This window comes from Erpetoichthys calabaricus, chromosome 2, assembly GCF_900747795.2.
Source record: "Erpetoichthys calabaricus chromosome 2, fErpCal1.3, whole genome shotgun sequence".
NCBI classification, from domain to species: domain Eukaryota; kingdom Metazoa; phylum Chordata; class Cladistia; order Polypteriformes; family Polypteridae; genus Erpetoichthys; species Erpetoichthys calabaricus.
Genome location: NC_041395.2, coordinates 34,344,923 through 34,368,199, shown reverse-complemented (window position 1 = coordinate 34,368,199; position 23,277 = coordinate 34,344,923). Strand labels below are relative to the sequence as shown.

At 40.5% G+C, this 23,277-nt stretch overlaps 1 gene segment (V, D, J or C); it reads left to right on the top strand.

Annotated features, from left to right (window-relative positions):
* The window catches only part of LOC127526598 (Ig heavy chain V region-like), a 63,116-nt gene extending 61,626 nt beyond the window's left edge, over positions 1 to 1,490 (top strand). The window contains 1 exon segment of the V gene segment in view: positions 1,077 to 1,490. Within this exon segment, the coding sequence occupies positions 1,077 to 1,490 (414 nt within the window).
* Positions 1,491 to 23,277: the final 21,787 nt, after the last annotated feature.

The window sequence follows — 23,277 nt, the reverse complement described above, 5'->3', positions numbered from 1 at the left end:
TCCCTGGCAAAAGTCTTCTACAAACTGGCACAAATGACTTGATAGCAGGGAGAGTGGCATCAGTTATACATAATATTGAAGTATAAGACTTGGCCTTAAAATACCACTGCTAATGGCTTATCTCATTTACTTTGTCACAACATGAAGTCTAGAAATGGATGCTCTAATATCTCCGTATTCTCTCAGTTACTTAAGTAATGTGTTTACTGCGTTCATTTAAATCGGGCGGCTGTAGATTCAATATCCTCCTGGGTATTTCAATGGAGTATTTCTTGCTTTTATTTGATTTGTTGTATTAGTTATATCTCATATATTTAACCTTCTGTAATTACTTTGCTCTCTTTCACTATTGATATAGTATTTCAAATTTCGTTTGCCCTTCAAATTGTCTTGCACGTTACTAAAAGCTCCAAATAAAATAAGGATTGTTTGAATGAAAAATATTTTAATGGTTATCGTTTCAGTGTATATCAGCGAATGTTAGGATAAGGTTGAGGTGCTCCTACGCATTTCACTGCAAGCCTCGAGAAAAACAGCATGTGAAAAACACCAAACCTAAACGGAAGCTTATGAGGTTTGTATTCTAATTGTGTCACTTTAAAACATACAGATTGTTATGGAAATTATAATAGGATCTAAGATGTAAGCTTTAAAAAACAGGACACTTTATGCAAAAATGTACTCTTCTTTTATGCCCCGCTTATAACGAATGCGCGTCTATGCAAATATGGAGACTGGCGAGTTACTTAAGACTGCAGTCATGGACCTCTTCTGAACACTTTAAAATAAAGAATACTGACGTTTAAACATGTCAGCAAAGTATATCTGCATTTACCTCCTAACAACATGTGTTATGTGTAGGTCTATCTATCTATCTATCTATCTATCTATCTATCTATCTATCTATCTATCTATCTATCTATCTATCTATCTATCTATCTATCTATCTATCTATCTATCTATCTATCTATCTATCTATCTATCTATCTTAAATTTTAAAACATCTAATACGTCTGTTAATTTCTTCTTTAGATGTAAAGACTGCTATCATTTTAAGGCAGTCTGATCCACAGCAGGTGAAGCCAGGGGCAAGTCTACAGCTGAAATGTGCAGTGGAAGGGACTTCTGTAAGCAGCAGCGACATGTACTGGATTAGACAGGCGCCTGGAAAAGGTCTGGAATGGCTAATATACTACTACAGCTCATCTAGCAACAACTATGCCCCTTCAATAAAAGGAAGATTCACTGCTTCGAAAGACACTTCAAACTTCTATATACACATGACCGATCTGAGAGTCGACGACACCGCAGTCTACTACTGTGCTAGGGACACAGCGAGCGAGACGAATAAGAAAGCCGCACAAAAACACAGCGACATACTTTTAGAGGAAATATTGACATATGTTCTTATATTGAAACACTTAATTCAAAAACAAAGTTTACACGAAAATACAAGAAATGTGAACTTCGTTACTTTTTTCTTTCAATAATTATGTTATAAATGAAAGCTTTATTAAATATGAAGGATATTTCCATATTTGTTGTTATTTGTATGATGGACTTTCAAATTGAAATTTAATTTATTTTTTAATTAATGCAGCTTTGGTGTAGACTTTATTCTTTGCAAGTCAACAGCTGTATAGTTTTAAAAATTGCTTTACCCTTTACCTTTAGCTCTGTTCTTAAGTATTTAAGGCATTTTTTAACGTGATATTAAGATGTTGCCTTAAATTTATCACGTTTTCTTTTATTATCAATTCATCCATCCATTTTCCGACCCTTCTGCTGCTGATAGTGTTGTTGTTGTTTTCGGAAAACCTTAATTGATCTTTTAGTGATATGAAGATTTAACTCTTCTCCAGGAGTATATTTTAAAATTATTTTTCATTAATTGTGCTCTTTGATAATTTAATGTTTTTAAGTTTTGTTCCTACTAAACTTCTCCAGTCTTAGTAATGCCTTTAATGAAATATTCTATTCCATTTCTTCATATTGGCACAGTCCACTCCTTTCTCAATTTTTCACAGTGTTGAGTTCAGACCAGTTTGCATGTTCTCTCTGTCTCTCAGTTTTTTGCAGCTGTTCCACTATTTTCCCATGTCCTCACCACTCTGTTGTGAGTTTGAGTGTGCATCTGAGTGTACCTTGTATGTAATCCCATATAAAGTTTGTTTTTGTCCCATGTTAAATGCTGCATGAATAGGCCCCCATGGTCATGAAATGGAAGTACTGTAATGGGTTTAAAAAAATGCAATGTTGGATGGTGGCATTACATTCTTTAATTTTTCATTTACAAAACCAGTACCAAACTGAATTTACAAAAAATTTTACTTAAAGAAAAAAAATGTCCTGCAATAGATTGATATATCAAAAGACTGAAAAAAATTAAAAATAAAAGCAATCTATTCAATATACAATTAAAAACTCAAAATGTACCCATCCATTCATTTTCTATTTTGCTCATCTGTTTCAAATGGAGATGGTATATTGGTACAGTAGTAGCACTGCTGCATCGCAGTAAGGATATCAGGGTTTACGTCCTGAGTTCTCCTCATTTGAAGTTTGCATGCTCTCTCTGTGTCTGTGTTGGTTTCCTCTGGGTGCTCTGGTTTCCTCCCACAGTCCAAACACATTCAGGTTAGGTGAACTGGAGACAATAAAGCAGGAGCTCTTAACCTGAGGTCTGTGGACCCCTAGGGGGTTCATGTATGGGTTTCAGGGGGTCCGTGAGGGTCAGATAAAAATTAACATTTATATTCACTATACAGCCCGGTGCTGTTGATTTTTCTTTCATAAACTTTCTCACGTTATTTTTCTTGCATATTATTTTCTGTCAAGTATTTATCTAATCTAAGCTTAATGCAAGAGTTACATACTCATCTTGTGCCACTCCATAAGAGCAAGTGTTGTTTCTCATTTTCTACAGTTTATAACAGCTTGATTATCTTCTCATATACTGGTGAGGATTAATTGACCACATTTTCTTTCAAGTGTGGTTGGCTGAAAAGTTATGTGTGGGTGGTGCGCATGTGGGTGCAGTATGGAGAAATGCACGTGAAAGTGCTGTGAAAAAGCAATCAGACTCTGTGTCAGCTAGGAGAGTCTTGGAGAATTCTGGTGTACATTGATACAAGTCTACACTTGTCTGATAAAGTGAGCTATGAGTGTTCTGATTTCCTTTGTGAATCAGGGTTTTCAGCACTTGTTACTATCAAAATGAAAAGCTGAAATAGATTGGATGTCAAAGAACACGTTCGTGTCACCTTGTCGAAGACCACTCCACAGTTTCATATTCTTATTCAAGGAAAACAAGAACAACCTCCTCATTGAAATAAAGTAGATAATGAGAGAGTAGATGTAGTAATAGAAGTAATTGTAGTAGAAAACGTAGTAATAGTAGATCTGTTTTAATTTGCAGAAGAGGATTGTATTTCATAATTATAACGAGTGGCCATGACTTTTTGAGTAAAAAGGAGTGTTTTTTTTAGGTTGTTTACTTAAAAGTTTAATAATATTTTGTGTATGTCATATATGTATAAGACAATCAAATCTCTACGAATAAAGTACATTGTATTCATTGCATGCAAAGTTTTGTTTATGTGAATAGTTCTGGGGAAGGAGGTCCATAGCTTTCATCAGATTCTTAAAGGGGTCCATGACTCAGAAAAGGTTAAGAATTACTGCACGAGAGTTTGTTTGGGGAGTGTGTTATGTGTGTGTAACCACGATGGACTGGCACCCTGTCTAGGGTTTGTTCATGCCTTGTGCTTTGTGCTAGCTGACATGGGCTCTAGCCCCCTCACAGTCTTGGTCTGGATTAAGCGGGTTAGAAAATTAATTGACATTTCAAATGCCACCAGTTATTTCATTCTTCTAAACTTAATATAAAAGAACTGCAGTTGTTTTTTTTTCTTTGGCTTTGACGGGTAATCTGCTTCAATATCTGTTTAAACCCAAAATATGAGCAAGAAGCTTTTATTTATTTATTTATTTATTTATTTATTTATTTATTTATTTATCAATTGATTGATTGGCTATATTATTTTCCCTATTAGTCTGTATCATTGCTTTTTATTTTTCTACTGCTGTATGCATGTGATTTTCCCCCTGAGATTAAAAATTGATCTAATTTAATTTAATCTAATCTAATCTAGTAGTATTAATAATTATTATTACTTTTATTATTTATTATAATAAATAAACTCGGGCGGCACGGTGGCACAGTGGTAGCGCTGCTGCCTCGCAGTTAGGAGACCCGGGTTCACTTCCCGGGTCCACCCTGCGTGGAGTTTGCATGTTCTCCCCGTGTCTGCATGGGTTTCCTCCGGGCGCTCCGGTTTCCTCCCACAGTCCAAAGACATGCAGGTTAGGTGGATTGGCGATTCTAAATTGGCCCTAGTGTGTGCTTGGTGTGTGGGTGTGTTTGTGTGTGTCCTGCGGTGGGTTGGCACCCTGCCCGGGATTTGTTCCCTGCCTTGTGCCCTGTGTTGGCTGGGATTGGCTCCAGCAGACCCCCGTGACCCTGTGTTCGGATTCAGCGGGTTGGAAAATGGATGGATGGATAAATAAACTCTTTCATTACCCTGTTTAAGCCTTCCACAGCATAAAGTAATCAATAAACCTGACATGCATGCCTTTGAGATGCATACAATCATCCAGAGCATGCAAGAAAACTTGCAAGAAGGACATTCAAAATACTCACAGACAGTAAATGGGCAGAATTTAAAACCAGACTGTTGGAGCTGTGAGGTAGCAGTGCTAATTCCTGCAGTACAGTGAGGTGTTTAATTAAAATGATATACTTTATTACGTTTTTTAATACTAGTGTGAGATTTAAAAGATTCTTGCCTAAAGTTTTGCTATTGGTTACTTAAAGTACAAAGAAAGAAAGGGACAGCACAAGGTTTGTTCCTGCTTTGTGCCTGGTTCTAGCTGGGATAGGCTCCAGCCCCTCATTGCATCTCTGGTCTGGACTAAACAAGTTAAAAAATCACATTATGTGACAAGGAAAGAAGTAGGTGTGGATGAAGATCCATTAATGGTATATTATTTAGTTAATAGGTGGTACAAAGAAAATCACAGTACTGAAAGGAGTATTCATGTGAACATGGATGGAGATTTAACATGGAAAGTGATTAAAATATGATTCAAGCCCTTGGTTACTGGAAGCACTGTACCACTGTGCTGTCATAATTAATTATCATCATAATCATTATTATGATGCCTTATCTGGAGTTGGCTCCAGTGCCCTTTTCTACCAGAATAGACATTGGGTCTCGCAAGCCTGAAATGGATTAAGTAGGTACTGTAATAGATGAAGATATCATCATCAGTATCATCATCAGTAGCTTTAACAACCACAGTGTACTATAACATAGATAATTAACCAAGAAACCAAGAAATCATCTAGAAGTGAACACTGTGAAATGAGCCAACAAAGTCTAGAAATTTGACTTACATTCTCTTAATTACTAAAATATATTTTGGAGTAAATATAAATGGAAAATTAGGGAAATGGGTCAGGTTCCCTTTGACAAAGTTTCTCACCTGTACATAAAAAAGTGTATAGGAATTGTATATTTAAGATGTAATTGTGTATGGAAACCGTGTAGTCAAACTGTGGGATGCTGTAACCATGTGCTGTTTTCTATATGTTAAGTCAGTATAAACTTGTGTCCTTGTTTGGAGAGCATTGTGGCCTTGTATGGACTTTCATGTTCACCTGAGGGGACCTGGACTTGGAGAAACAATATAAAGCCTTGGAAAATTGCTTGACACACTTTGAAGCCATTGGACGGATGGATGACATTGCCACCTTTTCCTGAGAATGCCTTCCACATCAACACTGACAACATCGATAGACTCCAATCCTTGAGCCCCCACTCCAGGACTGGGTTTTGTCACTGGCTTCATTCATCTTTGTACTATTTGCAGTGGAAGCCGACATTAAACTCAAGCTAAGTGTATGCTGCCTAAGTGATTATTAATGAACATTACCACAGTATCACTGGGGAGGGATATCACCATTAAAATTATATTTATATAGAGATAGGTTAGTACCACGCTGCAATCATTAACTAACCCATTCCCAGCGAGTGTGCACCCTCTGCTGGATATAGCATGGCAGCAGTTATTTTTAATAATGGAATTAGGAGATAGATTGAAGTTGGGGAAAGGAAGCTAAGTTTGTATCTGTAAATAATAATAAGTCCATAACGTAAGACACACAATTGTAGTGAAAGATGGCAGTAAGTATATCTAAAGCTTAAGAATTCTGGGCCAAAATGAGTACTATAAATCATAGTGGAATACACACACAAATAAAATAAAACTAAACTAAAGAGCCTTTAAATTAACAAAGAGAATGCTAAGTCTTTTTAGTGAATCCAAATTTAGACAAACAGGAAGTCAAAGTGGCTGACGTTTGCACTATTTGCTTTGTGATATCATGCTTTCCATGACCTCTGATGCCACCCTAACAACCACATAGCAACCTTTAACACTAAGTCCCAAAATCCATCCATCCATCCATTATCCAACCTGCTATATCCTAACTACAGGGTCACGGGGGTCTGCTGGAGCCAATCCCAGCCAACACAGGTCCCAAAATGGCGGTGAAAAAACAACAAATTAACATTGTTAGATGAGGCAAAAATAACTAACTTAAGAAAAGATTAATTAATCAAAAAAATGTGACCACTGGATTCCTGGGTTACAAGAAAACTAAAACAATTAATAAATAATTTTTGGTGATCTAGGGATTGCTAAGAAAAAATTAAAATGAGAACATGATGAAACCACTACATTGGGACCAGAGTCATTGAGTGATGAATAGTACATATTTGTGAGGTCTGGACTGGATTGGATTTATTCTTGTTTCTGGACTTTACTTCTGATTTTGGGTTTCAGTTCCTGGATTAAAGATTTACAATGCATGCATGTAACATACAGTAGCAATGTGTGGTCCAAGCATGCAGCAAATTGATACACCCACAGCACAATTGACAGTTGTTGATCCCAGTCCCATTGGTGCTCTTCTGTTAGGATGGATACCTGAGTAACCAGGGTGCGCAAGAATCGCTTTACAAAGCCATCACTTTGGGGAGGCAGAGGAGTGATCTGAGTCTTGGAGACTTGGAGGAATCTACAGACCTCTTTCATCACCTCTGATTCAAAATTATGGCCCTGGTAACTATGCAGTTCCTCCTGTACTCCGAATCAACAAAACATCTCTTCCACAAGCCTTTTAGTGCATGTAGAGGCACTCTGATCAGGAATCACGTAGGCCTCAGGCACTTTGGTAAAATAGTCCATTGCAATGAGAACATAGTGGTTTCCAGATTCAGACCAAGGAAACTAGCACAGGATGTCCACTGCCGCTAGTTCCGTCAGTTTTGCTGTCAACACATGGCATTCAGTAGAGGCTCCCTGGTTTTGTTCTGCTTGGGTGAAGTGATGGCAGTCACTTAGGAGGCAGGGATGGCGAGAACGAGCATTGGTGTTGGAATTCTGTGGTCTGGCACTGTGCTTGATGTCAAACTGGTGTACCTACAGAGTCTTGAGCCAGTATGCCTCCTGATACTCTGGCTCTTAGACATTTATCAGCCAGGTGAGCAAGACATAATCCATCCTCAGAATAAAGGGTTTACAATACAAGTAGGCTTGGAAGTGGTACAAACCAGATATGATGGTGAGCAGTTCTCTCCAGGTGACACAATAGTTTCTCTCTGGCTTGCTCAGACAGTGGCTGAAATACCTGATGACCAATCTAATGCCCTGATTGCTGGCATCAGTGTCTATAATAAATGGTTTCATCTGGTCTGGGACAGCCAGGACAGGTGTGGTGCTAAGGGTTTTTTTGAGCTGACAAAAGGCAACTTTACGCTCAGGGGTCCATTATAAGTTGGAGGGAGCCCTGGGTTGTGAGCTGATGCAAGGGAGCTGTTATGTGGGTAAAATCCCAGACAATCCTCTGATAATATGATGTGAGACTCAGGAAGCTGTGGACCTCAGAGATGTTAAGGGGTTAAGGACAATCTCGCATGGCAGAGACCTTGTCAGGGTTAGTGGCAACTCCCATGGCACTGACAAGTGCCCTAGAAAATTGACCTCACAACTTAAAATCTGGTATTTTCCTGGGTTGAGCTGTAGTTTGGCAGCAATGATGGCAGAGAATTCTTCTGCAGGATGCTGCAGCGGTTTATTTAAGCTGAGGGTGTGCACTAGGAGATCATCCAGATATACAATTCTGCGGCCATGTGGTATACTGGCAACTAATCAGGCACTCAAATATGGTGGGCACATTGCATAAACCAAATGAGATGACATTAAAATGCCACTATCCCTACACAATGGTAAAGGCCATCTTCTCCTTAGAGTCTGATGCAAGTGCCACCTGCCAGTATCCACTGTGCAAGTGTGAGGAACAGAACCAGCTCAAGCCACTGATGACATCTAGTGCATCATCGATCTAGGGCATGGTAACTCTGTTTAGCTAATGGTAATCAGTGATCAATGCAAGACCACGTTTTACATACGAGAATGGCGGCTACTGCCCAGGGACTGGATAAGGGTTTGATCGCTCCTGCTGCTGTCATTTCCTTCATCTTTTGCTCAGCAATTTGACATTTAGCAAGCAGTAGAAGTGGGGGACACAGTCAAATAAGGAAGGCATCACCCGTGTTGAGGGTGTGCTTGGTTAACTCTGTCCTAGTGCACTCCTCATCAGTAGCCACAAAGATATCCAAAGGTGTTTGAGCAAATGACGGAGAAGATGACCTTGTTGTTCAAATAGCCCAGAAGAGCTGCACTTCCACAAAGCTGCCACCGCAGCAGCAGTAGCATTTGAGGGAGGCAGTATAGATGTCTCTGATTAGCTACAGAACCGACTTGGGGATGGGCAGGCGATTTTGGTGGTGTTTCCTGTTTTGAGGTGCATCAAGCTCGAGAGGAGATTGGGTGTTGTATTTGAGAAGGCTGTTGGCGTGTCTTATTGTCGAAGAAACCCAAGATATGGTTATGAAGCATCCCTCTAACAAGTCAAGAACAAATTCTTGAGGAAGTCACCAGTCTCACATATATCACTCATAAAATAAAAGATGGGCACTTTTGCTAAGATTTTAAGAAGTGTTTTTTGAATGTTGATTGATGATGCTTTTATTTTACAATATTTTTTAATATTTCTATCCGTTATTAGCGCCATCTATTGGTGAAATCTTAAACTATTCTTCATATAAAAATTTCATTTCTTAATTAGATAGATAGATAGATAGATAGATAGATAGATAGATAGATAGATAGATAGATAGATAGATAGATAGATAGATAGATACTTTATTAATCCCAAGGGGAAATTCACAAGGGCATGGATTAATTGATCAATTAGTGAAACTGATTATTGATTCATGTATTGTCATTGGAAGTGAGTAAGTGCACAAAATGTCAAGTCATTTGGACAATAGGAAGTGGGTTAAATATTGATTACAAAATTTGTACCAGACAACAAACAGGTGAAGTTAAAATAAGCGTGGTAATAAAATAGTATTAAAGGAGATGAATTGTTCAATTCAGGGCTCACTCCATGGACTGAAACATTTGCGCATAACTCTGTGCAAATAAAAAAATGTACTGCATTCTCATCTGGACTCTATAACTGCCTTCTTTGAAGACAGAGAAAATTTGTTTCCACAACAGGTGCAGCTATCCTGTCAGGTGGTGTGTAGCGGTTGTGTATGTGCGAGCATTCTAAAGTGTGTATGAGAAGGGTGGATTGATGATCAAGTACTTTAAGAGCAAAACATAGTAGGCTCTCTCTTGTGTCCGAATCTATTGGCCCAAGTATATGACCAGTGGCAATCATGGTAAATATTTTAGGTTGGATCTGCTGATAAAGTTTGAGTATTGAGTGCAGATGGTGTTATCTCGGACCCCCAAGTAAGTGGCAGGTGGTGGACCTGGTACACAAATGTTCCGGTAATGGATATGCAAAAATTAATATCATCCATCCATCCATCCATCCATCCATCCATCCATCCATCCATCCATCCATCCATCCATTTTCTAACCCACTGAATCCGAACACAGGGCCACGGGGGTCTGCTGGAGCCAATCCCAGCCAACACAGGGCACAAGGCAGGAACCAATCCCGGGCAGGGTGCCAACCCACCGCAGGACAAAATTAATATCATTTAAGTGTCATAGAAAGAGCCCTAAAAGATCAAAGTGTCAGCAATGACATTAGAAAGTGCCTAATGCAGGACATGGCTAACCTCAAATAAGGCAGAAAGGGATAAAAACTGCATTTCACACAGTAGTAGGCTACCAGAATCAGTGATGATGAAATATTTGCCAAATAATGGTACAAGGAAATCATACAAATTAAAGAGCTATCAATGTATTCTTGTGTCATACAGTACATCCACTAGAAAACAGTATTCATAAATTACCAGATGTTGTTCAACAGTCAAAATGCTAAAATATATTGTACATGAGTAATCAATGTGATTCACAATAACGATGACTACTCTGAAATAACAAGATGCTAAATTTTATGCATCCTTTAAAATGCATCAGAATAAATGAACTAATGTTTTGCTGAGAAGAGCTGCCGACTTCATACATGAAGAAAGTTATGCAGAGAACTTTACAGTGTCAGAGGACCTGGCCAAGCAATGAAGAAACAGCCTAGAGGGGGGCCTGGAACAAAGAACATTCTTCATACTTAATAAAGAAATGTTTCTTTAAATCAGAAAATGCAAAAAGTTTTTCACGGAATATTGTAAAAATGTCATTATAATATCAATGCTGACTTTCCTATAAACATTTTAACAGCATGTCAAAATACTGAAGCAAGTTTACTATTCATTTAATTTTTCAACAACTGTGCTGTCTTCTTGGAGGTGGGGAAAAATGCTCCACTTCTCCTTAATGCAGTGACCTCACTGAATAAGGATTTTAAAATCAAACCAATACTTAAAGAAAGCTAAAGTAAAGACTTTAAAAGAGGTGTAATATGATGTAACTTATAAAGACCTAACAACAACAACAACATTTACTTATATAGCACATTTTCATACAAAAAAGTAGCTCAAAGTGCTTTACATAATGAAGAAAAGAAAAATAAAAGACAAAGTAAGAAATTAAAATAAGACAACATTAGTTAACATAGAAAAGGAGTAAGGTCCGATGGCCAGGGAGGACAGAAAAAAGAAAAAAAAACCTCCAGACGGCTGGAGAAAAAAATAAAATCTGTAGGGGTTCCAGGCCACGAGACCACCCAGTCCCCTCTGGGCATTCTACCTAACATAAATGAAATAGTCCTCTTTGTAATTAGGGTTCTCACGGAAGGACTTGATGACAATGGTCATGCATACTTCTGGCTTTTAATTCATCACTGTTAGAACATCACAGTGCTTTGAGTAGATGGTGGTGGCACACGCCACCACCAAAAGGACACCGAAAAAGGAAACAGAAGAGAGAGTAGGGGTTAGTACAGATTTTAGAGCCACCATGAATAGTTATTATAATGAATTGGATATACAGAGTATCAGGATTAAATTACAGTGAAGTTATAAGAAGGCCATGTTAAAGTAATGTGTTTTCAGCAGTTTTTTGAAGTGCTCCACTGTATTAGCCTGGTGAATTCCTACTGGCAGGCTATTCCAGATTTTAGGTGCATAACAGCAGAAGGCCGCCTCACCACTTCTTTTAAGTTTTGCTCTTGGAATTCTAAGGAGATGACCAGCTGTATTCTGAATAAACTGAGGCTTAAACAGAACAGACAAGAGACAATTGCAGTAGTCAAGCCTACTAAAAATAAAACTTTGCACTATAGAAAATTGCTTCTTTTAGCAAAAATTTCTTACATGATATAAATATGTTCAAATGAAATAACTAATCTGAGCCAAAAAGCTAAGGGTCAAATTTAAAAGCACATCTACATTTCATAGCTATGAAAATGTATGTCACGTTTTCTGATGATTTCACCAAAAGAGAGCATTTACAAGTTGAACAAAATACAAACAAAAACTGAACACTGAAGAAACATCTCAAGAACTAAAAACTGACAAAAATGAAAAATCACCAGTAGATACTAAGCAGGTCTGCCAGTGTGTTAGCTTTTAAAGCAGAATAAAACTGAACCAGAATAACCAGCTAGCCTACTTGCATAATCTGTCAATAAGAATATCATTGTCGACTGTGTCAAAAACAAAACTTCAACCAAGCACTATAATCATGGAAGGCTTCTTTGAATCCATTTTCAGTCTCAAGTCATTAACAGCCTTCATAAGAGTAATTTCATTGCTATAGTATACATACATGAAAGCCAGAATGAAACTTCTAAAATATAGTATATAACTTCTAAAATATCCATCCATCCATCCATTATCCAACCCGGTATATCCTAACACAGGGTCACGGGGGTCTGCTGGACCCAATCCCAGCCAGCACAGGGCGCAAGGCAGGAACAAATCTCGAGCAGGGCACCAGCCCACCGCAGGGCACACACACACCCACACACCAAGCACACACTAGGGACAATTTGGGATTGCCAATGAACCTAACCTGCATGTCTTTGGACTGTGGGAGGAAACCCACACAGACATGGGGAGAACATGCAAACTCCACGCAGGGAGGACCTGGGAAGCGAACCCAGGTCTCCTTACTGCGAGGCAGCAGCGCTACCACTGCGTCACCGTGCCACACCCTAAAAGTGGCGGAGTGGTGGCTCTGAGGCTAGGGATCTGCACTGGGAATCGGAAGGTTGCCGGTTCGAATCCCATAAATGCCAAAAGGGACTTTGCTCTGTTGGCCCTTGAGCAAGGCCCTAAACCTGCAATTGCTAAGCGCTTTGAGTAGTAAGAAAAGTGCTATATAAATGCAAAGAATTATTATTATTATTAAAAATATATCAGTCTCATTGAAATGGTTATTGCTTTGAATAAGGACCAATTTCTCAAACAATTCATTCATTATATAGAATATAACAGGTGTAAGTGTTTCATTTTGTGAATGCGTTACTTGCTTGAAATATTTAGTAAGTTAAGACTAATATAAATGTCATATTGAATGTAATAGAGCAGGGGTAGGCAACGTCGGTCCTGGTGAGCCGCAGTATGTGCAGGTTTTTGTTCCAACCCAGTTCCTTAACGAGAACTCAATTATTGCTGATGCAGCACATATTGCTTAAGTGACATTTTAATGCGTCATTTTAGTGGTCTCACTTATTAAGGTTCTCCAACCTTAATTGCTTATTTCAATCTTAAACTGCTGCATTCAGTGTTTTAATTGCTCCTTATTAGCAATAAGATGTAAAAGACAAAGCAGCCAGCAGTTCTCCAGCTAGCTTTTTTCCAATTACATCTGTGTGTGTTCATCATGCACGGTTTGATTTAATAAAACACTTAATAGAAAAATGTGACAGACTGAAAATGATCTGTTTTAGGCTTCAAATCATTTGGATGATATCCTTGGAAAGGAAAAAAATCTACGATATAAAAGCCTTACATTGCACAGACTAACAAGCCATAAAATTAAATAAGGTCTGAGATTGGCAACGATTGGTTTCTAATTAAGCAATTGGGTTGAATGAAAACCTGTAGCCACTGCGGCTCACCAGGACCGACATTGCCTACCCGTGTTTTACATCTTATTGCTAATAAGGAGCAATTAAAACACTGAATGCAGCAGTTTAAGATTGAAATAAGCAATTAAGGTTGGAGAACCTTAATAAGCGAGACCACTAAAATGAAGCATTAAAATGTCACTTAAGCAATATGTGCTTCATCAGCAATAATTGAGTTCTCGTTAAGGAACTGGGTTAGAACAAAAACCTGCACATACTGTGGCACTCCAGGACCGACGTTGCCTACCCCTGTAATAGAGCATGGACAGCAAGTAATTGCTCATGTTAAATTTTATTGTCATGTGTACATAGTACATTTTACAATGAGATTCACACCTCCATTTTTTCCACAGGCGAATGACTATTAGTATGAATGCCAACATAAATACTAATTGAATACAACATCAAACACTAAATACAAGAGAAGAAGGATAATCAGGTGTGATCATGTATGTTATAAGTTGAGTAGCATTATGTCTTGAGGATACAAACTGTTACTAAATCTTGCCATTAGATACGTAATACTCCTGTACTATTTCCCAGAATGAAAGTGGTAGAAAAGTGACTATTCAAAATGGCTGAGGTCTTCAATAACAGTTTTTACTTTTCTAAAACAGCATGTGAATATGTCTTAAACAGAACACAGCTGTGTGTTGATGACATTCTAAGTTGACTTTGCCAACTTTTGCCATGTGTTGCAGTCCTGAGGTGATTAGGCCTTATCCCAAAATGCTATTCAGACCACTGCCTGATTCACTGTGATCCATTAAAATATCACTAAGTGTATAAGAAGAAACATTCAAGTTAAAGCTCATCTTTTTTGTTCATGACTGTGGAAAAATATGTATTGGGTTTTTGCTTTATATTTCATTTAATTGTAAATGTAGGAGCTTAGTACAGGCAATATATACTTAATTATATGATGGTAGTCTATTATGGTGTTAAGTTAGAATAAAAAAAAACCTGTTTGTAACTGTTATAGACACATTATCAGTTATACATTGATGAAATCTATTTGAATAGCACAGTTTGTACAGTGGTTACTTCAGTTACCTAACAGCTCTAGAAGTCAGTGAGAATAGAAGGGGAAATTAAAGCTTTAATCAGAAGCCTGAAGAAATAAAAGTTTGGAGCTGCCTTCTTTTCACCAAGAAATGAAATGTGTCCACTCTAGTTCATTATAGATAATAACTCCATCCATCCATTCATCCATCCATTGTCTCCCGCTTATCCGAGGTCGGGTCGCGGGGGTAGCAGCTTGAGCAGAGATGCCCAGACTTCCCTCTCCCCGGCCACTTCTTCTAGCTCTTCCGGGAGAATCCCAAGGCGTTCCCAGGCCAGTCAAGAGACATAGTCCCTCCAGCATGTCCTGGGTCTTCCCCAGGGCCTCCTCCCGGTTAGACGTGCCCGGAATACCTCACCAGGGAGGCGTCCAGGAGGCATCCTGATCAGATGCCCGAGCCACCTCATCTGACTCCTCTCGATGTGGAGGAGCAGCGGCTCTACTCTGAGCCCCTCCCGGATGACTGAGCTTCTCACCCTATCTTTAAGGGAAAGCCCAGACACCCTGCAGAGGAAACTCATTTCAGCTGCTTGTATTCGCGATCTCGTTCTTTCGGTCACTACCCATAGCTCATGACCATAGGTGAGGGTAGGAACATAGATCCACTGGTAAATTGAGAGCTTTGCCTTATGGCTCAGCTCCTTTTTCACCACGACAGACCGATGCAGAGCCCGCATTACTGCGGATGCCGCACCAATCCGCCTGTCGATCTCACGCTCCATTCCTCCTTTACTCGTGAACAAGACCCCGAGATACTTGAACTCCTCCACTTGGTGCAGGATCTCGCTACCAACCCTGAGGGGGCACTCCACCCTTTTCCGGCTGAGGACCATGGTCTCGGATTTGGAGGTGCTGATTCTCATCCCAGCCGCTTCACACTCGGCTGCGAACCGATCCAGAGAGAGCTGAAGATCACAGCCTGATGAAGCAAACAGGACAACATCATCTGCAAAAAGCAGTGACCCAATCCTGAGCCCACCAAACCGGACCCCCTCAACACCCTGGCTGCGCCTAGAAATTATGTCCATAAAAGTTATGAACAGAATCGGTGACAAAGGGCAGCCCTGGCGGAGTCCAACTCTCACTGGAAATGGGTTCGACTTACTGCCGGCAATGCGGACCAAGCTCTGGCACCGATCGTACAGGGACCAAACAGCCCTTATCAGGGGGTCCGGTACTCCATACTCTCAGAGTACCCCCCACAGGATTCCCCGAGGGACACGGTCGAATGCCTTTTCCAAGTCCACAAAACACATGTAGACTGGTTGGGAAAACTCCCATGCACCCTCCAGGACCCTGCTAAGGGTATAGAGCTGGTCCACTGTTCCGCGACCAGGACGAAAACCACACTGTTCCTCCTGAATCCGAGGCTCGACTATCCGACGGACCCTCCTCTTCAGGACCCCTGAATAGACTTTTCCAGGGAGGCTGAGGAGTGTGATCTCTCTGTAGTTGGAACACACCCTCCGGTCCCCCTTCTTAAAGAGGGGGACCACCACCCCGGTCTGCCAATCCAGAGGCACTGTCCCTGATGTCCATGCGATGTTGCAGAGGCGTGTCAACCAATACAGTCCTACAACATCCAGAGCCTTGAGGAACTCCGGGCGTATCTCATCCACCCCCGGGGCCCTACCACCAAGGAGTTTTTTGACCACCTCGGTGACCTCAGTCCCAGAGATGGGGGAGCCCACCTCTGAGTCCCCAGGCTCTGCTTCCTCATTGGAAGGCATGTTAATGGGATTGAGTGGGTCTTCGAAGTACTCCCCCCACCGACCCACAACATCCCGAGTCAAGGTCAGCAGCGCACCATCCCCACCATATACAGTGTTGACACTGCACTGCTTCCCCCTCCTGAGACAATGGACGGTGGACCAGAATCTCCTCGAAGCCGTCCGAAAGTCGTTCTCCATGGCCTCCCCAAACTCCTCCCAGTTTTTGCCTCAGCAACCACCAAAGCCGCATTCAGCTTGGCCTGCCGGTACCTATCAGCTGCCTCCAGGGTCCCACAGGACAAAAGGGTCCTGTAGGACTTCTTCTTCAGCTTGACGGCATCCGTCACCGCCGGTGTCCACCAACGGGTTCGGGGATTGCCGCCACGACAGGCACCGACAACCTTACGGCCACAGCTCCGGTCAGCTGCCTCAACAATAGAGACACGGAACATGGCCCATTCGGACTCAATGTCCCCCACCTCCCTCGGGATGTGGTCGAAGTTCTGCCTAGGTGGGAGTTGAAGCTACTTCTGACAGGGGGCTCTGCCAGACATTCCCAGCAGACCCTCACAACACGTTTGGGCCTACCACGCCTGACTGGCATCCTCCCCCACCATCGAAGCCAACTCACCACCAGGTGGTGATCAGTTGACAGCTCTGCCCCTCTCTTCACCCGAGTGTCCAAGACATGTGGCCGCAAGTCTGACGACACGACCACAAAGTCGATCATCGAACTGAGGCCTAGGGTGTCCTGGTGCCAAGTGCACATATGAACACCCCTATGCTTGAACATGGTGTTCGTTATGGACAATCCGTGATGAGCACAGAAGTCCAACAACAAAACACCGCTCGGGTTCAGATCGGGGGTGCCATTCCTCCCAATCACGCCCTTCCAGGTCTCACTGTCATTGCCCACGTGAGCATTGAAGTCTCCCAGCAGAACGAGGGAGTCCCCAGATGGTATGCCCTCTAGCACCCCCTCCAGGGACTCCAAAAAGGGTGGGTACTCCAAACTGCTGTTCGGTGCATACGCACAAACAACAGTTAGGACCCGTCCCCCCCACCCGAAGGCAAAGGGAGGCTACCCTCTCGTCCACCGGGGTAAACCCCAATGTACAGGCTCCAAGTCGGGGGGCAATAAGTATACCCACACCCGCTCGGCACCTCTCACCGGGGGCAACTCCAGAGTGGTAGAGAGTCCAGCCCCTCTTAAAGAGATTGGTTCCAGAGTCCAGGCTGCGCGTCGAGGTGAGCCCGACTATATCTAGCCGGAACCTCTCGACCTCGCGCATTAGCTCAGGCTCCTTCCCCTTCAGAGAGGTGACATTCCACGTCCCAAGAGCCAGCTTCTGTAGCCGAGGATCAGACCGCCAAGGTCCCCGCCTTCGGCCACCACCCAACTCACACTGCACCCGACCTCCTTGGCCCCTCCCATAGGTGGTGAGCCCATGGGAAGGGGGACCCACGTTGCCTCTTCGGGCTGTGCCCGGCCGAGCCCCATGGGTGCAGGCCTGGCCACCAGGCGCTCGCCATCGAGCCCCACCTCCAGGCCTGGCTCCAGAGGGGGGCCCCGGTGACCCGCGTCCGGGCAAGGGAAAACGCCATCCAAAATTGTTTTCCATCATAGGAGGTTTGTTAATAATAATAACTCCAGAAAATTTAAAATTAATTGCCCTCTCAACATTTTGTCCTCCAATGCATATGGAAGTCTGTGTTGCCTTCTGGTTTCTTATGTCCATGACAAGTCCTTGCTTTGCTGACATTTAGGCTGAGATTGTTTCCCTGGCACAACTGAATCGGCAAGTAAACCCCTATGATGTCTTGTTGTTGCTTGTGATTAGGATTTTGGTCATGGTTTCATCAGCAAATGTATTGATGGAAAATAAAGCTGTGTCTGGCCACATAGTCACAGGAGAACAAGAAGTACAGATGGTGCCTCAGCACACTACCCTGTGGAGTGCTAACCAAAGACTCGTCTGCTCTGTCTGGCTTTTAAACAGGCATCTCTACATTAATCCTTTTCAGGCTCTTCTTTTCACTGAGATGGTACTGTCACTTCCACTTATTATTATTATTATTATTTTATTTTTTTCCAGTTTGGACTGTTCGCTTGTTAAATTATATGCCCATTCATCTTGAACTAATACATTTATGTCTCCTTTGCTAAGACCACTTCTTTGCACTTTTAAATTGCAAATACTGTATAACTGCTTTCTGGGTCTAATCTCACATTTTTTGAAAAAAGTTATCAAATACACTTTTAAAATTTCATGGAATCTGTCAGTCTTAGTGTTTGCTTTTTTATATTTACATTAATTCATTTTTTTTCTGAGTAGCTTAGTTAGTTGGTACTTATTTGGAAATTTCTTCGCACTTTGAGTATTTAACTTGATTAATTGATTGTTTGTTTGATTGATTGACTGATTCTAGACAGCCTTAAGAGGGTACATAGAGTAAAATATTGATAATATTTTATCCATTCTTAATATTCAGCCCTTGAAAGCCATTTGAGATGTTCTTGGGCAGGTGACTATATGCAATATTTAGGAGTAAAATTTTAAATGGGTAACGAATAATGTTTAACTGCGAGAATCACGTTTTTTTATGACCAATATATACATTTTCAATTTATGGATCACATTACGCAAACATAATAAATAATATTTGCAAGAATTCACAAAGTTAAAGACCTAGTTTCGATAAAGCCCGTCTATGCAAATCAGCGGCACCCTACTTAAACTCCGGACACAGGCATATAATGTATACTTCAGCTAAAGGAATACCGCATGAAATGATGGACAAAAAAATCATCTGCCTTCATCTTCTTACAGCATGTGTTATATGTAGGTCTATCTATCTATCTATCTATCTATCTATCTATCTATCTATCTATCTATCTATCTATCTATCTATCTATCTATCTAATTTAAATGTTTTGTTTTTTTAGATACCTCGGCTGAGATCGTTTTAAAACAGCCTGGTGCGCTGCAAGCGAAACCCGGCGAAAGTGTTCAGCTGAAATGTGCAGTCGAAGGATTCACCCCGAGTAGCTACTGGATGGCTTGGATACGACAGGCGCCAGGAAAATCACTAGAATGGCTAATTTACTATGCCAGCCCAGGGAACGAGTACTATAACAGTGGAATAAAAGGACGATTTATTCCTTCTAAAGACAGCGCTAATTTTTACATGCAAATGAACGATTTGAGAGCTGACGACACTGCAGTCTATTACTGTGCGAGAGACACAGCGAGTGAGACGAATTATAAAGCCGCACAGGAACACAGCGGGCTGCACAACTCCGTAACCACACATACTTAAATAACCATAAGCGAAGATTCAAAACATAGATTCTTTCTTTCTTTCTTTCTTTCTTTCTTTCTTTCTTTCTTTCTTTCTTTCTTTCTTTCTTTGCATGTACAGTAAAAGCTTTTCGTTTAGGGTGTGTTTCACTTTAAAAATATATTTTCTTGTAGTTTTAATGGTGTGAAATAAGCAATGAAACGTGTTTTTTTATATATACGATTGTTGTTATTTTTCCCCTTTCACTTTTTATTACTTTCTATATTTTCCATTCTGTAAACTTTGCGGCTCCAAAATGGATTTTTCTCACGAGCTCTAGTTCACTATCGTCATATTTCCGTTATTTTTGTTTCAAGTATGGCATAAAAATATTTTTTTAAAATTTCCCTTGCACAATACCATCTTCCCTGTCAATCGACAAGACATGGCCATCAAGCATAGATATGAATAAGAAAGGGGGCAAAATGAAGGAATGACAGATGAGATTGTGAGGTGAGGGAACCGCGGTGCTAGTTTAAAATTTCAAACTGAATTAAACTGATGTACTAGAAGAATGCGACAATTTCGGAGTGTTATTAAGGACGAGTGAATAAGATTGGGATATATATGTTGTATACTAAAAGCAGTTTTAGTGGACATGGGCAAAAGATCATCGAGTGCTCGACACTAAGGCGTATATTGAATCAAAATCTATAGCAGAGGTGCAAGGATGATTCTGCGTTAAGTTTAATATGCCTCGGTGAGGAATAATACCAGTTCGTCAAAATATTTTAAAATGCTTCAAAAATTTTTCTATATATTGGTAGTGTGAAAGACATGTTTGGAACTTTGAGAACCGTAAGAACACCCGAAAACATCAAACTCCTAAGACCACGTGACAGACATTCAGCACAATCTCGTTTGGCAGCATTAAACATTTAAAACGGATCACTTCACATTTACATTTACATTTACATCATTTAGCAGACGCTCTTATCCAGAGCGACTTACAACAGTGCTTAGTAGTCTACGACTGTTCTTCAGTATTTAAGGCTAGGATTAAATCTACTGTCATTAAACAAGTTACCGCTGACCAAGTTGTACAAAAACCATGCTAGAAGAAAATAGTAAGTTGTTAGTACAAAAATTTTTTTTTTTTTTTTTTTTTTTGAGAAAAAGGGTAGAAAAAAAGTATGGGGACTTTAGTCCAAGTGCTGTTGAAAGAAGTGTGTCTTCAGACGACGTTTGAAGACAGTGAGGGTCTCCGCTGTTCGTACAGCAAGAGGAAGTTCGTTCCACCACTGAGGAGCCAACACTGCAAAGAGTCTTGATGCATGTCGTCCTCTTCTTTTAAGTAAGGGTGGTTCGAGACGAGCAGTGCTTCACCTAATTATTCTTGAAGAATTATCCTATCCCCTGCATAAAATAGCGCATTTTTAGGAATAATTTAGCTACTTTCTCCCAGCTTATTTAACTGTTAAATGAAAAGCGGAATATGCTAAACTATTTGCGAACTAATTTATGTATTGTTAATGGCGGCGCTCATTTAAAAATGATTATTAAAAAATAAATAAATATCCTATTCAAGACAAGATATTAATAAATTGCATTGAATAATTATTTTTGGACTACTTTAATCCTTATGTGGCACAGTTAAGCAAGCAGCCAAGTAAAGAGACCATTCTGTCCTTGTCAGATTTGTACCCAAGAATTCTTCTCTCTCAGCTTTACTAAAGCTTACATTAAGCATTTACACGGTCAGTGATATACTTCAGGAATCTTTACTTGTCCAGAGTGATACTAATTGTTTTTTATTAACAATGTGTTTACTTTCTATTTTTAGAACAATTTACGTAAGAAATATGCTTGAAATAAAAGACAACTTTTACTGTTTCTTCATCATCATCATCATCATTTTTATTATTATTATTATTATTATTATTATTATTATTATTATGGCCATTGTCTATTGGTTCTACTGTCATTATGGTAATAATCCTTCTCTTGGGTCCAAGTTTGGTGTCTTATTTGGGTCCTCAGATTAAAAAGTTTAAGAACCCCTGCCCGTTAGACCAATGACAGATCCTTTTACAAGTTCTAACAGCAGCTGGCATTGGTCTTACGGTTTAAAACCGTACGACCAGTTCTCTCTATTGAAAAAATAAGAGCCAAGAATATAAGCATAGAAAGCCTCATCAAGGAAGGAAACCTAGCAAGAAAAACCTTTTCTTAATTGACTGAATAATTCCTTTTCGTATGGCTAGCATTTTTCAGAATGGTTTTCTAGTTTTTAGTGTGATATTCAAGCTATCAGTTGTGAAAATTAACATACAAATTTCATTGTTAATTTTTCTAGTTTAGTTATTTATAGTTTATAGTTTAATTATGTTAAGCTAACTTTCTTTTATTCTTTATTACAGGGCCTCCAGATTTTCATTTCCCTATCTGATGCTTATTTTTGCAGTTTTCAGCAAGAAGTTTGAGATTCTTTACTACATTTAAAAAGTGTTTAAACACATACTTCCTGTGTATATATTTGATATACTGATCTTCACCTACTAGTTTGTTTCTAGACTCATTTCGGCCCCAAGAGTTGTACCATTTGGGTTTAGCTGACCTCATGGGCAAAAGCACACCTCAATTAAAATAACATAAAATTATCAAACCTGTTTAATTCATTTCAAGGTCATGAGGAGGCAGAGACTCTCAGCAACACTGGAGCCAAGAGAATATGAATTTGAAGTAAATTATACATTTCAGTATATCTCTATACTGAAATTCTTGCAAGAAATACTTTCCCGCTGCCTGCACTTGGGAAAGCAGATCATAACTTGGTTCTGCTTCAGCCTCACAAACCAAAAGTGAGGGTCCTACCTACAACCACATGATCATTCAGGAAGTGGACCCCTGAGGCTGAGAAGACTCTGAGAGAATGTTTTGGAACTACAGACTGGGATATCCTGCAGGGATCACATAGTGAGAACATTGAGGAAGTTGTTGACTGCACTACTGACTACATCAACTTCTGTATGGACATTGTAGTTCCAGTAAGAACTGTACGCTGCTATGCTAACAACAAGCCATGGATTACAAGTGACATCAAGGGCCTTTTGAACCAGAAGAAAAGGGCTTTTAAAGGCGGTGATCAGCATGAGCTCAAGTGCGTGCAGAAGGAACTCCGAGTCCAGCTCAGCGCGGCGAAGGAGCAGTACAGGAGAAAGCTGGAGCAGAAGTTGCAGAATAACAGCATGAAGGAAGTGTGGGATGGGATGAAGATCATCACTGGCTGCAGCTCAAAGCGGGGTACCACCATCGAGAGAGACGTGAAGAGAGCAAACCAAACTTCTTTAACAGGTTTGACCACCCTAACCCACTCTCACTCTCACCTCGGAGTACTGCACCCTCCACACATCCTTCTGTTGATACCAGAATAGGAGAGACATCCCCACCCATAATTACAAAAGCGCAAGTGAGCAGAGAGCTGAGAAGACTTTGTGCCATCAAAGCAGCGGGTCCAGATGGAGTATCGCCACGACTGCTGAAGGTCTGTGCATCGGAGCTGGGGGGTCCTCTACAGCGCATCTTCAACCTGAGTC